Source organism: Corvus moneduloides, chromosome Z, assembly GCF_009650955.1.
Source record: "Corvus moneduloides isolate bCorMon1 chromosome Z, bCorMon1.pri, whole genome shotgun sequence".
In the NCBI taxonomy this organism is placed as follows: domain Eukaryota; kingdom Metazoa; phylum Chordata; class Aves; order Passeriformes; family Corvidae; genus Corvus; species Corvus moneduloides.
The window spans coordinates 42,811,984-42,828,643 of NC_045511.1; the positions used below are offsets into that span (position 1 = coordinate 42,811,984).

At 37.7% G+C, this 16,660-nt stretch overlaps 1 protein-coding gene across 3 annotated transcripts in view; it reads right to left on the reverse strand.

Annotated features, from left to right (window-relative positions):
* The window catches only part of FBN2 (fibrillin 2), a 118,640-nt gene that overhangs the window by 57,207 nt on the left and 44,773 nt on the right, over positions 1–16,660 (reverse strand). For all 3 annotated transcript variants that reach the window (XM_032096785.1, XM_032096784.1, XM_032096783.1), the window contains 5 exons: positions 15,532–15,654; positions 10,697–10,849; positions 9,902–9,955; positions 6,470–6,595; positions 4,039–4,164 (listed from right to left, as the gene is read on the reverse strand). In XM_032096785.1, the coding sequence (XP_031952676.1) occupies positions 4,039–4,164; positions 6,470–6,595; positions 9,902–9,955; positions 10,697–10,849; positions 15,532–15,654 (582 nt within the window). The remainder of the gene's footprint in view (positions 1–4,038; positions 4,165–6,469; positions 6,596–9,901; positions 9,956–10,696; positions 10,850–15,531; positions 15,655–16,660) is intronic.

The following is a 16,660-nucleotide window of genomic DNA, read 5'->3' on the forward strand; positions in this document are numbered from 1 at the left end:
GAAATATCTTCTGTATTTTTAAAAATTTTTCTAAGAGTTACTATTTGCTATTTTGATATGATGCATCAAGCCTTCATTTCACTAGAGAAGTACATCACAGGAAGGAATAAGTACTTAAAAATATATCATTTAATAATATGCATATATTATTAGGAAAAAAAAAAAAGGAAAAAAAGAGAGAGAGAGGGATAAAAATACCCAGAAATCGGTAAACTTTGGAAACAGTGGTGTCTCTCTTCATGCCAAAAGCAAGCACTTAATTTAAAACCAGCTTTCACAGATCCTTTACTTAATGGACTTATCTACAAAGAGCAAACAGGACTTGTCTTTGACTGTCAGCAACTTTCTGAACAACGACAGAGCTTTATGTTTCTGAAGCCTACTCTCAAACTGTGGATCGCCCATTTTACAGATTAATCATACACAGATGCAGAGATATAAAAGCTAAGAGGCTTTATCAGGTCAGGACAATGTGCCTCACTGTTAGTTCTGAGAATAAGCTACAAGTCCCTCTGTATCCAAGCTGGCAATCCAGAGTCCTCACCAGCAATTATCTGCTCTGCACCAAGGCCTTCTCCTCCCTGTGAATATATTTTATACTCTATTGTCTCCGTTTTTATTACCCAAGGAATGCTCCCTGCCTCTGTTGCTTCCCACACTCTCCCTCCACCAGCAGCACCTGGTAGTGGGGAGTGGTCTCTCCTGCTCTTGCAGAGAAACCAAATAAATCATAAATCACAGTGACACAAATAAGTGATCTCAAGTATGCACTTTATGTCAAATAATCCTCTGAACAGACATGCTCTGGGAGAAAGACAGACTTTTGCTTCCTCTCCATCTGCCATCTTGCTTTCAGAAGTTTGCCTAGCTTTAAAAAAAGTGAGAAAAAAATTGAGAAGACAGGACAAACTAAAAAAATTGAAGTGATGTGTTCTCTGTCCAATCAATCATGAGTGTTCTTCCCTTCTTTTACGAAGTTGCAGCTTCAGAGAAGTTGCCATGAGAGACCAGGCATCATCTGTGAAGGTATTTAAAGCTGGAAACAGGTGATCTTCATGTAAAGTGTCACATCGTTTTAAGAGCTGGCAGTTCAACCAATCACACAGCTTTGCACAGACACAACCAGTGTGCAATACAAAGTAAAAAGCAGACAGGTGCCACTATCCAAAACATCACTTCAACCTCATTAAGAAAATATTAAGAAGATGCATGAAACTTAAAGTGCTTCACATTTATAGAGGTAATATGAGGTTATCACGCCTATGTTTAATTCTCCCTGGAATTTAGCAAGTTAGGATTGCAATCAATCCTCCTCAAGGGGAAGACTTTTTTTTTTTCAAATTTTCAGATTTTAAACCCAAACCTGACAAAAAAATAATTGAGGGCCTCACCTGGAAGCCAATGTTCCCAAAACTACAGCCAAAGAAAGGAAAAAGTGGACATGGAGGGGCCAAAGTTCAACACTTTTTGAAAAGTAGAGGCAGCTCACTTGGCTTCATGGGCCATGTTCTAGGCCTTTCTCCATTTGATATGCTTTAACACTATGCTAAGAAAGAAGAAAAAAAAAAGAAACAAAACCCCAAACCCAATGAATTTGGGTAGTAATAGGCTGATAATAGTGCATTGACTACATCCCAAAACCAGCATCCAGGAAAAAAAAAGATTAAAAGATGATATTAAATGCATTTCAGCATTAGTGCACTGTTGAATAGAGTGAAAAAGAATCATATGCTCATTGTAAACAAACGCCAAAAATTGTTTCCCTCCACCTTCTCACAATAATAATAAATGGTAATTTTTGAAAGAGCAAGCAAGAAACCAAACTGATTTTAACACTATTTTGTATTTTAAAATAAAAACCAGTATGTATGAAGATTTTTGTTGAGGCATGCTTTAAAATGTTTTTTCTCTTAAGTGAAGTGAGTGTACATTGTAAACGTCAGAGAAACAAAAATTGAAACAGTCTGCTGTACATTCCTGGAAATGAACTTCAAAGCACATCTGGTTTACATTTAACTAGTTATGTCACTGGAAACACAAACTAAACCATGGAGCTTGTCATAAAAATCTCAACTTTCACAGACTCTGGAGCCTCAAACCAGTCTCCTACTCCTCACATCAAATTGATAAAAAATTTCAATTGAACTACAAACAAAACCAGTGAAGGGTTTTGTTGTTTCTTCAGAGTTGCTGATGAGAGTCATATTAAAAATACAGTGGTGAGTAATAAGCATCAGAGCATTTTCAGAGCTCAGCACAGAGCTCCTGACTACAGCAGGATTTTACAACCAGTGAACTTGTAACTCCAAAACGAATTACAAGAAACAGGATTTGGGCAGAGAAAGAGTACTTTTTTCTCTGCTGCCAACCCAGCATTACTACTGCCTACTCAATAGGAGCAAAAATGCAACACATTTAATAGGTTTTACAGACACTTTTACACAAAACCCCTCCTGACCAGCTTTTTTTACCTCACTGGCTAAATTTAGATGTCAACCTAACAATGAGATTAAAGATGTATAACATATTAATAGTATTATTACCCTAAAAAAATAAATCTAAGTTTACTGCTTGAAAATGTAGATACATTTTAATTCGACAAGATTGGCTGGGTTGTTTGCATTCTGGCTTCTCATGCACCTAGCTTTAGGTCACTGTTTTCTGGTCTGATGTTCTTGGTCGTAACACCTCCCCTTACCATACTGTATCAGTTTTTCTATCTAGAAGATTCCTTAAGAAACATGCACATTAAGGGCACACAGTACATTGTTTCCACAGCCAGAAACTTCCTGTGCAGAGACACTAATCACAGAGACATACCCTGAAGAATAAATTCCTTTGCACTGTGGGTAGATAGGCACTGAGATAACTTGGCACAGAAAGCTCTGTAAATCCATGGGGGTTGGCACAAGAAAAGCCCCAATCTGAACAAGTGCTACCCAAGTGCAACATGCAGAAAGAGCAAGAACTAACTCTTAAAGGTGACCTGTGAAACCCACATGTATTAAAATATAAAGGAATATAATTTATTTTGCATAGAAGGAGTGAGGAAGTTTTGTATAGAATATGTGAATGACTTTATACCACCAGAACCTAAAACTTTCCTTTCTATATGTTTGCTTAGCTGTATGGCAGTAACTTCCACCTGATCAATAATAACAAGGAGCTGAGGACAATAACATCTTCCACCACTTCAGAAAAATCTGGGTGATTACACTGGTTCACATAACAAGAGTTTTGCAACAGGAAATTATAGCTTCCCCATCACTCACAGAAATGCAAAACCATTTACTATAAAAACTTTCTAATGATCACAAATGCTGAGATTTACGGACTGTGGAACCAAACAAAAAATAAAGAGGACCACTAAAATTCTACTACACCAAATACTAATTAAGAGTTGGCACATAAGCTAATACATCAAACTTTATTCTTTTTTTGGTACAGCTTTCCATATTTTTTTAAAATTAATTAAAATTTATCATTAGTTTCTGCTATATGACATTTTTTCAGCTTTAACATCTGTGTTAAATAGTAATATAAGAAAGCAATTTTGATTACACTGTAAAAATAAAGGACAATTTTAGTATTACTAGGCAGTAATATCCAGATCCTGGAATGCATCACACATAACAGGATTTGGGCTAGAATTAACTATCACCACAGACTGAAGGGAGAGAAGAAGGGAGAAAAGAAAAAGGAGAGTCTGTGATCAAAACAGATGCATTTTCCTAAATGACAGACACGGTGTTCCTGGTACATGGTCAAAGACAAGCACATATTGCCCTCTATTGTAGTTTAAAAATGTTGTAGCTAAGGAAAGGAAAGCATTTTCATATAAAACCAAAATTATTACTTTAAAAGAAATTCAACAGCAATACCCAGCACAATAAAAAGTACTGCATAGAAATTACAGGAGGAGTGTGAAGATTTATGCAACATCACAGCTCTCTCTTCTCCTCTGGTATCTCCTGTGATCGTTTTGCTTCGATGTGACACAATAGACAACCAAATGGACACAACTTGCAGGTTCCTCACCTTCACAGGTGTCTGTCTCCGAGCTGAACAGGTAACCCTTGGGGCAGGAGCAGCTGTAGCTGCCCGGGGTGTTCCGGCAGAGCCCATTGTCACACAGCAGCCCATTCACGGAGCACTCGTCAACGTCTGCAGAGACAGGAGTCAGACCATGACCAAAAATGACAGTTCTTAGTTTCAAAGATCTAACTCATTTTCAGGTTTTTACTGCAAAAATTTCTGTTCTGCCTCTAAAGTTTTGGTTGTTTTTTTTTTTTTTTTACTAGCAAGCTCAAAAATTAGTTAATGGTCAGTCTTAAAAGAATAATTATGTTTTCCTGCAATGACCTTGTCATTAGTGTGTCTACACCATATGAATTCAGGAAGGTCTATTTGCTTTGAAAACAGTATTTTAACTATTTTTTTTAAACACACAAACAGCGGTGTGTTAATTACTGTTCTAACTCTGTTTAATAGGCTAAAATTGTTTTTGTTATCCATGAAGTACATTAAAATCTATCCTGTACAGTTCATGTATGGCAGTCATCTCAAGAGTACACATGTACCTCCCCTCCAGAAGAGCACTGTATTTAAAAAAAAAACTATGATTAACACCGGGATATCAAGCACACTGACTAGGAAAATCCCATATCTTAACATAATTCCCTGAACTTCTCTTAAACTAACTGAAAATAATTCTAATAAAAAGTAATGTGTCTTCCTCATTGCCCTATTATTAATTCTATGAAAGAAAAAAAAAAATCTATCATTTCAAGCCTTTTCTTCTAATGCCCATCACATGTTACAATAACCTAAGCATATAGAAGAATATTGATAGAGTAAGTACGGATAAATCTGACATTTTATCCTGTTTCAGGGTGTCTCCTCTTTACTGTCTGCTTGAGTTCCCAAACCTAATACTGCAACTGAAATCTTAAATCAAATAGACTTTTAGAGAGCTTTTAAGTTTAAAAATAGAGAAGTGAGAACGCACTATAACTACAATCTGGAGAATTTTGGTTTCCCCAACTACTTTAGATTTTCCAACTTGTGCTTATGAATACATTTAGGATTCAGACAATAAAGCCTAAGTTTCCCCAGATGATGAATCCAAGATTTATGTCTGGCAGCCATGAATTAAAAAACAGCTCTTCTAAACTAACCTGTCCTTAATTTAACTTCATCTGATTTCAACCACGGAAAGGCAGATGGATTTGTGAATTTAAATTTTCAAGAGCAATTTCAGCTTATTGTCATACAATCCTTTAACCCAAACTGCAGCATGATGAATGCTTTATTTCCTTAGAATCTCATAGAATAACTTCAGATTTGGACTGCAATCTGTTGTGATACGCTCTGTAAAAACACAGAACAACATAGCTCATGCTCTAAACCCACTCTGACCTGACAAAAATACTGTCTGCATTCTGACTGATTACCATTTCTATTTCCTGGCATCTCATAATCTATGTCTTTAATTAAAATCTTTCACTCTTTTATCTCTGTGCTCATAATTCAGTTCTTTCATGGAAAAATTCTATCTAAGAGTAAACACTTGTTCACATTCAGTGAGCTTTATCTTTATTTAAGTAAATACATAGATTATACTAGCACTTACCTAGTCCCAAGAGTAACTAGATAAATAAAATCCCTTCCCATAAAATCCACTTGGAGAATGAATAGTACATGAAGCATTTTAAAAAGAAAAACACCAATAATTTTCTGCAGCAGTGCTTTTTCTGACAAAAGGTCGTACTTAGGGCTTTAGGAAGTAACTAGCTGTAAAGTTCCTTTATTTGAGCAGATGAAAGGAAACACTTTCTTTACTTTTTGTTTGCTTTGCATCACCAAGAAGGTATGTTTGATATGAAAACTGTACCACAGCTATATGGACCAGGTTTTGCCCACCAGAAATGGTGGGGGTTTGCTGAGCACAAACAGCAGTGACAGGTCAGTAAACCTTTACGTGCAAAATAAACACAGTACTTAAGGACGATACTTTAAGTATCCTGATGGTTTCAGAGAAACTTCCATTAGCTTGTAATTTAACCAAACTTCACCTTTCTGCTTAAAATTACAAGGCTATAAGCAACATTATTGTACAATGCACTTGTGGTATAATACACTTTTTTTGGATGTAAGAATTCCCAAAAGAAAAAAAACACTGGATTTCATGTATGACCATGAATAATAAAATTAATTAGACAGAGAACGAAACCTGAAGTGTTACCTCCTGCTTACACTTCCCAAACAGCAGTACTCACCCACTAAACGACAGGAAAACATACAGTAAGAATAATAACTATGCAGCAACTGAGAAAAGCACCATTCCAGATTTTCTGCATTTTCATTATAACTTGAAGAAGCAGGTGCCTTGCGACCTAAATTCAGTCAGGTCAAATCAGCATCAATGTAGTGATAAATAATTCAGCCACAATAAAAAACAACAACTCACCCACACAATTGGTTCCAGCAGGGTCAGGCTCGTAGCCACTGTTGCAGTTACAGCGATAGCTGCCACGCAGGTTTTCACAAATCCCATTGGAGCAAATATCAGGATCCAAAGCACACTCATTAATATCTGTATTAGCACAACAACAGAAGATAATCAGACACTGACAGGTATGACAAACCTGTTCCTGTGAGAGGTGTGGGCAACACCTGACTCACTGGATGTGGAGGCTGTCATTCAGAACCAAGGTACAGCACAGGTGCAGACAGAAGGCTGAAACAAGTGATTATTCTCCTTTGTTTGACACTAGAAGGCTGAACCTGCAATACTGTGTCCAGGTTTGGGCCACTTTATATGGGTCCACTCCTCAAGCCTCCTAAGGCACCTATAGAAGCCTGTCTTGGCACTCCTTGCCAACTCAGCCCCAGCGTGCCGCTAGCTTTCCCAATCCCATGCCTACACATCTGGGCAGCTTTCCTGTACTCCTCACAGATTGTTCCCTGGTTCCACTGACTGTGCATTTCCTTCTTACACTTCAGTTTGATCAGAAGGTCCTCATTCAGCCATGCTGGTCTTTGCCTTCCTTGCCTGATTTCTTACATGCACAAGCAAAGAGCTCTTGTGATATCAGGAAAATATCCTCAAAGCTCTGTTCTGCTCCTTTAAACCTGAGGGCAGTTTCCCATGGAATCCCATCCACTGATGCCTTTAACAACTGAAAGTTCATGCTCATAAAATTCAGTGCTGTCTTTACTCTTCACCTGGTCCCCCAAGAGTACGAGTTCCACCAGGGCATGACCAATGCAGTCCAGGTTGCCATCAGTCTTGACATCACTAATTAGTTCAGCTGTGTTGGTAATCAACAGACCCAGTAACGCCTCTGCTGTGTTTAAACTATCGCCTGGATTAAGATATTGTCCCTTCAGCATGCTCCAAAGGTCTCCTGACTACACACAGCTCATGTCACTGTGACTGAATTCCCTCAGCAGCATCAGTGCCTGAGATGTAAGAAGAGACTGAAGGGACTGGATTTGTTCAGCTGAAAAGAGGAAATATCAGAGTGACCTCTAACAGCAGTTCCTTGATCTTATCAGATGATTACAGAGAAGATGGAGCCAGACTCCTCTTTGAGGTGCACAATGACATGGCAAGAGACCATTTGCAAGATACAACAGTGGAAACTTAAATTAAACACCAGGAAAACAATTCTTCACCACAAGTGTGGCTAAACACTGGAGCAAACTGCCCAAAGAGGCTATGGGAACTCCATCCTTGGATATTTTCCAAATTCCACCAGGCAAGGCCTTGAGAAATGGTTCAACTTTGATGATACTGCTGCTCTGAGCAGAAGGTTATGTTGGATGACGTCCAGATATCCTTTCCAACCTAAATCGACAGGGAACTATGTGTCTGTAAGAAAAAACTTGATGCAAAATACCTAGACTGTGCACTCAGTGCCTGTGGTTTAGGGATCTAGATAAGAAGTTATAATTTATAAGGTGACACAAGAATTTTCCTAATACAGCAGTAATGCATAGGTCAAAACTACAGCCTATTCAGTCCTGTAAGAACTTGTTGAAAATTTAAAATTTTTCTCAGGTAGACAGAACAGGATGATGGATGAGTTATATTCCTGATTTACAGTCCCATATAAAATTTCTGCTGTAGTTGGAAAATTCCAAAATATTCATATGAACTATAAGACCAGGAATGGACTAATTTTAATACTTTCTGCCTCTAAGGAAAAGAGGGTTTTTCAATATTTTCCTTCTTCCCATATGGTAAGCCCATTACTTTAAATAGTTCCTTTCCCAAGCCCAGGAAAGAACAGAGGGGATGCTGGCGTAGCTGTGACTTCATGAAAGGCTTGTTTTATACTTGTAGGGCTCAACTTTTTGTAAAGAACATTTCCCTCTTTAATCACAGTGCAGTTTAGATACTGATTTACATTTAATCACATATGCATTTGGAAAAACCATGCTATCCCTGGATAAAACTCAATGCTATGAGACACCTGAAAAAATTAATAAGAAAATACGATTTAGTGTACTACTTCAGATTTGTATTTTCTTTAGAGCAAAATGTATTCTGTAGCTTACTAAACATGTTTGAATCCTGGGGACAAGCCACACAAGCAGTGTACAGTCAGTGACAGGAGCAGCAGCATGAAAATTGACTGCAATGTTGCTGTACAAGATGTACAGAGAATCCTGTGTTTGCTCTAGAAACCTGAACAAAGAAGGACTTTAGCTGAGACATGAACCCATGATCTTTGTCATGCATTTGGTAGACAGCACAGTTGTTTTAATGTTTTAATGAGAAACTGTATTTTCCATGTATCCAAAAGGACACATGACCTCCCTACCAGGCTGCATGCAAGTTCTCATGGCAGGATGCTGCTTGTACAACAGCACTACTGAATGCTGACATTATTTATCTGAGACAGAGATTCTTCAACAGACCATGTATAATTCACTGAAAAGTAAACTGAGACAATTCACAAATTCCGTGGATTTCAGATTACTTGTAAGCTTGCAACATGTCAAGCTATTAAGAAAAAAAATATGCAGATACATACAGCACTGAACAAAAACAGAATTTCTTTTATTACAGTGTTGTTTTAAAAAGTTATTTAGGCCATTACTAAATATAATGATGGGAGCTCTCATTCTGTTCGTGCTGAATGGAATAGGAGTTTTAATGCTGAAAAGGATAATTATTATAACACAGCAATAAATTGGTGTTCCTGTACTCCCCTATTCCTTCTTCAACCCATTTTACTTATCTGGCAACTGCAGCATGATTTGCCCTTACTTCAGGCCTGGCTCAGCCATTAGTTTTTAAAATCCTTGTCTCTGTGGTACTAGAAAAAGGATCTGGAGCTTTACAGCTCCCAGTACTAAATGCAAGGGGTCACTTTCAGGACTGTTTTTCACAAGGATATGCTTTTTTCAGTAAGCTCCCTTCCCAGTTTTAACTCTACACAGAAAAAATCTGTCCATGCAAATAAGCATGAGTGAACACTGGATCTGGAGTGAAAAACTGCTCTATTACTATCTCAGCTGAATGAAAATCAACTTCAAATGCAAGTGACTCCTGTCACTGCCCAAATGAGGGAGAGCTGTTTTATGCCTAATCTCAAAAAATCTCTCATCTCAAAAAAAAAGTATATATATTATAGGTCAGAACTCTGAGACAGATTACTTTTTTTTCTTGATAGGGTCAGGCAAAATCCACTGTTGTAGAGAATTAATTCCAGCCTTTTCTTAAACACTGTAATGTAAAAAATACTGTACTTTGAGAATTAAAATAATAAAATTAACATATTAATCTTAAGGTTGAAAAGTCCACTCTAGTATGTTATCAAAAAACATAATTCTGAGGATAGGGATTTTTAACTTTGAATCATATTATTAAAGAAAATATGCAACATACCTCTTCCATCAACAGTAATACCAATTCCACTGCTACACAGGCCATGGAACTCAGCTGCTCAGTTAAAGCAGAGATGTTGGGGGAAAGAAAATGTTATTTCCAGTATTTCAACTCCTTTCATCCTAAACTAAATCTACGTGATTTTTTTCCAAACTAATTTTTCTACAATGTAACTAACGAAATGCCAGTGTTCACATGAAATAGCCATTTATAGATAATTTAGTTAAATCTGTCAGGCAGCACTCCATCCTGAACTTTCATACATACACAAAACCAAAATTAGATGACAAAGAGTTAAACACTCAGGTGATTTCTTTACAGTCTTGACACGATGCCCTTTTCATTTACTGCTTTAAATCACAATGTCAGTTTTGCTTCTTTTTTTCTAAGTAGTCATCTGCTGCTTCAGAAAATAACACTGAATGGAAATTCTGTCCAAGATGCATCATCTCAGTTCTGCAGTCAAGAGATTTTTCTTTTTTTAATCTATCTGGTTTACCTAAAGAATTGATTCTTATAACATGAAATACAGATTTCTGGAAATAATAAGGGCTGCTTTTTTAAACTGGACTGACTGGACCAGGAAATTTACTGATTCATTGGAGAATTCTGCTTATTCTCTTGCAAGAATTATTACTTATAGCAAACACTTAATTCAGGAACCCACAATTCACCCATGTGTACCCTATTCACTTTTCTTTAGGGCATAAAAAAATCGACAACGTGATCTCAACAAGATTTTTTTTTTTAAGTCTGTATTTTCACTGTACTACTTAAATAAACACAAAATTTTACCTGAGTTTTTAGCAGGGCAGGGATGACATGGCTCTCCAAAGCCATAGTCAGGGTTGGCACAGCAGCATTCAGACTTTGTCACAGCACCAGAGAAGGGACGGACACACAGCCCTTTTCTGATGCCTCCATAGCATGTGCTACGCACATGAGTGTCTAAAAAAAAAGGACAAGGGAACAAATCATTATTTCCTTAGGCTAAGAGTGCAATGTATGCATACTATCCCAGCAAAAGCTAAAACCCCTTTTTTGGTCAACAAAAAGGTCACACTGGCTACATCTGCACTGCCTTAATAATGCTGATGGCACCAAGGCCAAATCTCAATGTGGTTACCTCCTGGGGCTTTCTCCAGAGCACTTTAAAACCACCAAAACCAGCATTTCATGACTTGATTCAAAAGCATTACACAGGACCCAGCAAAGATGACCCACATCCTGAAGCAGCTCTGTAAATCCATCAACACATATCCCAGTAAGAAACACAGAAGGGCCTGGATCAGCATGTGGTGGCTGATTTTCTCCTTTGAGAAGTACCAGAGACATCTCTTACTTCCAAAATGATTCCTCAGGTAGGGTAACTCACCAGCAGCCCAGGGCTGGTAATATGAGAGAATACCTGCTTCTGAAAGAAGAAACAATGATCTCCAGCTGTATTTACAAAATTATGAACAGAAATGCAATTTTAGCAGATTGTTCAGACCAGCATTTACAAGACATGACCATCTTAGTAAATTTATGTGTAAACAGGCACCATTGCTGGATTAGCACACCAAAGAGGCCCCAAAATCTAGCTGGGAACAGCAATTTAGCAAATCTTACACACAACTAGGCAGTGAGGAGAGCAGCAGTACTGCCCAGAGTGTAAGAAACTTCTAGGGGTTTGTGATTAAAAACCCGCTCTGGAAGTTATAGTGCCAGCCTTGGGGAGAGGGCTGCAAATGATAACAAAGATAAACCAGCACTTATCATACAACACGTAACACCTGAAAGGTTCTTCAACTTCAAAAATAATGCGAAAAAAAGACAGCAGAAAAGTTATACAGGTCAACCATACACCTGTAGGACTCACCATGCTGCCAATCTTACAGCTGATTTAGTCACATAAATCAATTTAATAGCCTTGACCAGTAAAATATAGCAAGAAGCATCTTCCAAGGCAGACACTCCATACCTACTTTTAGAGGAATAATCATCTCCTATACTTATCCAAGAACTATGGGAATGTCTCCAAAACTGCTTTTTATGCATTTTGGTTTTTGTTGCTCTCTTCAGTTTTTGGTCTTTCTAGGGTTCAATGCCTTTTTCATGTTTGCTTACAAGATAGTATTAGAGATCTTTTAACAAGCATGTGACTGGACAGTTCTTCTAAAAATGTGTAGTTGAGAACTGAAAGATACATATAAACAGTCTTTACTTTTGACTCCTGTAATTCTGCTGACACTGTTGGAGCTCCAGAAATACTCTTCGTTTCAGGTATCTTTATGGGCCAGGACAGAATACGGTTTTAATTTATGCTCCTTGTCAGTCCCCCAGTAAAACTACCATGTCTTGTGGCCTGGACATGAGCCTGAGTGGACTCAGAAACTGAAATGGGCTTGAGGGAATCCAGACAGTCACTTGCTTGAAGTTTGACCCCAAAACAACAAAGAGAAGTTGCATGAAAAGTTTTACAGTGAATGTTGAATATCCAGTGCCAATCCAAATAAGAACTGGCAATTCCTTATGTGTTCTGTCGGCTCTTTGAGTGTTGTAAGCTGGCTCCTGTATAACAGTACTGCCTGCACATAAATGTTTTCTCTTGCTTTTGGTATCCCATGGAACAGATAGTTCTGGAGAATAGCTAAATATGTCCTAAATTTTAGAATTTTTTCTTTGCCAAGAATCTAGGTGAAGCCAGTACAGTTTGCTTGCACTTGACATCAGGAAAAGATTACAATTCTGGGAAACAGTTGAGGACTTTTGCACAAGAAATGTGTGTTCATTTACTTTGCAAAATAATTAGTGGCATCATATCCTTTCCCTCCACCTCAGAAAAGCCCAGTTGCCACTCTGACAAGTTCTGCCATGAGCAAGGGGGCTTCAATCACTGCCCTCAGAGCACTAAGAATTTATTTTATGCCCTGGATCAGAGATTAGCATGGCTGCTGCTGTAGCCATGTACCTTTTTATGGGACACTTCACTCTTTCCCAAGGCATATCACTTCTACACTCTTAAATTGGCAGTGTAGCACTTCAGTATCTACAAAAATGATCATCACCACGTTTGTGGTCGACATCAGGTGGCCAGTGCTTGACCCACGCTCAGTGAAAGTCACTGCACCCATCCAGGAACCTTAGAAGGACAAATCAGGCTGAGGACAGACACTTTTCCATTTGGCTCTACAAAATTACCAGAGTGAAATGAACTTTAGTTGCTGTGTCCTGGATGACTCTGGCTCTGGGCAGAGGTAATTAGAAGTGTCTCAGCAGAGAAAAAACACTGTGTGAAGCTGCAGCCGCAGCTCAGCCCAAGTCCTGAGGTGATACACAGACACTCACAGGGCCAGCTGAGGTGTCCAAGCATGGAGCTGCAGCTGGAAGTACAGCCAAACCTAAAAAGCCTGAAAATATTCAAATATTGGAAGTTTAGGTCCAAGTATCTATCTAGCTGTTCCATGACTCTGTAACTGTTCCTTTCCCAAGCATTTGTTCCCCCTTGCTGTGCTTTTTTCAAGCTTGTGTAACATTTTGTGATTGACTCAGCCATACTTATAAATACTAAGTAAAACAGCATTTTTTTTTTCTATGTATACTCCCACCAGGATCATGGTCATTATTCAGAAGTAAAATAGATCTCAGAGAAAGAGGGAGGCAGCTGGACTCTGGGCTCTTAGATTTTATATTTCTTGCTAGTTACCTAGCAGACTTACGGGAATGATCTTACAAGAGGCCCAATTTAAATTATTAATTTTCAAACTACCAATAATCTTCTAGCAGCCAGAATGTCTGAAAAGTATTTTTTAGCTCATGCAATATATGGAAGAGAACAGCCAGACATAGAATTCCTGTAGTTAAACAGCATGTGGATTATATATAAACACACATACACAATTCTGAAGAGTGGATTGGCTTGGAAATTCTATTCTCAAAGTCATGTGTGAGGATATTTTGTTATGCAATATTTGAAATTTCCAATGTTACTTTATGGCTGGAATAATTACATCATCTTCTTAAAATGAATTTTCCAACTAGATCATGATTCTGCCTTATGATTTTTTTGTCCTATTAAGGGTATTTCCTGTTGAAAATAAAAGCATTTATGGTAAACCTTAAAGCAGTGTAACACGTAACTTCTAAATAAATGGTGTTCACAGATGATGGCCAACTTGTGAAGTCTTTTGCTCCTAGAACTGTGGCAACATTACGTAAATGAAAGCACAGAAAATTGAGTACTGTATTGATTCTTTACAGTTGTATCACTGACGGGTAAAGATGAGGCCAACTTGGAACACAAAAAAGGTACTGAACGGCCTGTACTCAAATCTGGTTTTGTTGGTGCGACACTGAGCAATGAAATTCCAGTATTTAAAACAGTACACCAAGCCTTTTCTCATTGTTTAACTTCTCACTGCTTTTCTCCAAACTTTTAATAAACCAGAAGAAAACATCTCGGCTACCACATAGGAGGGAACACAACTTGCTTTTGTTGGTTCAATCTTTAGTACAGTTTTGCTTACTAGAACACTTAATTTTTTCAAAACAACAAAATTTGCATTCCAACTGTGAGACTGAGAATGTGTTCTGTCTTTTTTTGAGCCTATGTTTTTAAGCCATTCTCAGTGTTTATCATACGTTTTTTAGGCTGAAGTGGTAACAGAAGGGGCTAGCTTGTGCTGGCACTTGGTAGAAACACTTGTCCTAGTTTTTGTTTTAAATAATTTCGAACTTTTGCACCATCTGAAGTGTTATTTAAAATGAGCATCTGATAACAGCAACACGAGGCTTTAGTATCTCCCATCTCTCTGGTGTGAGAACCTGCAAGCATCCTGATGCATTGTTTTTCCTTTATCTGGAAATATGCTGATAAGACAAAGGCAGATACAACATCCCTGCGCCCATCAGCAAGAACAGTCATAGCACTGATTAATAAATAGGATTATTGTAGAGTCTATTGTCACTAACGTGCCTGATGACAGGCACATGCAGGAGCTGGGGAAGGAGAAATTTAGGGGATATAGAATTGATGTTCTGATATGCAGAGGGAAAAGATGGCTTCTCCTGTGGATTAAATTACGGGACTTTGCAGTCCACACAGCACTGTAACTCTCAGAAATCCTTGTAAAATATGTATTCCTCTTCTCCCTCCTCGTCAGCAATCAGCAGAAAACAAGAGATTAAATATTTCTTGTGCTCCACACCTCTTTTAATTCTTCATCATCTTGAAAATCATCCGTTTTTGTCCCACGAGCTCCCTGAAGTTATGCAAAGCTGAGTGAAGAATCTCTTAAATGCCAATCAGTACAATTTGAGAGGATAAGAGACTGATTACATGGCAAAATATTATTTTTCATCAGACTAGAAAGGGCATGCCTCAAAACCAAAGAGATGCCAGGAAGACTAAGCACTCTAAGTTCAATTTATATGAGCAACAGGTAAACAAGAGGTAGCACCTCTCCAATTCCACAAAAGAAATTAAGTTTCTTGTCTATTAACACTAGTATTACGGAGTTGCATCTTGTCTGTGGTTTGACATCAACATAATTTAAAACGGTATCATTTGGTGCATTTAATTTGGAAATTAATTGACTTGATAATTCCCCTTGTTTTTCTATGAAGAAAAAAGAATAAATCTCACTTACCCACACACACACGACCATCAACTCCAACAACCAAGCCAGGTGGACAATCACACCGAAATGAGCCTTCAGTATTTATGCAATGACCATTCATGCAAATTCCTGATGTCTGGCATTCATCAATATCTAAGAGGAGGCAAGACAATTCAGCAATCAATCTGGTTTTAAGCAAGACTACAGTGAATAGTTTCAGACCATTATCAAATTACTTTATGAAAGCTGATTAATCATCATAATATCCTTGTTTTATTTCTAATAACAATTTAATCTTGGAATAACTAAAATTCCAGCTGCTCAAACAAACAAACAAAAAACCAAATCAAAACACACTGAAATGTAGGATTAGAGCTACTTCATATTCTACATCAAGCAAAAGAAACTATAAATTTTCCCCTTTGTCCATTCCATGGTATTTTAATTTTGCTTTAAAGTGTGGTTAAGGAGCACTAGACACAAAATATCCTTTGATGGTTAATTTTAATTTCAAAGAACTTTTAAGTGGTCATCAATTTCTAAGCACAACTGCATGTAATTAAGAAAAGCACAACTAATAAAAATGGTTCAACTTCAAATCAGAAGGCTAACAATTTATATAAATTTACTAGAAATGCCTCAAGCCCAAACCTACCTCTAAGGGCAGCAACAGGTATCTTCACTTAGTTTGCTGAAACTGAAGCTAAATCAGACTATATTCTTAAAATGTTTAATAGAATTTTTTAGTGATTGCACTTTAAAAAGCTTATAATGCTGTGTGGCCAGTAAAATGACTCAAGTGCTATTCACTCTGAATTACCAGAATAATGACCTGGAAAATGTGTGTGTGTGTGTATGCAGGGTGTTCATCAATGTAAAATCTTTCAAACCTCTTAAATTTACCATACTGCTGCTCACTTTACCATTTCACATAGGGCCTGAATGTTTTGATGCATTTACAATGCCCCAAGATTTTTCAGAAGCTAGTTTATTGTGGCTTTCACAATACTATTAAACAGTTCTTTCAGTGAGCTAAGGATCTGTTTCTAATCCAGGCAGCTGAAGAAATCTACTGTAGTGAGCAGCAAGGTGTTACACAGTGTTGAATCAATCCATGTGAGCAGACTGCCATTCCTGCAGGGATGAACAGACAGGAAAA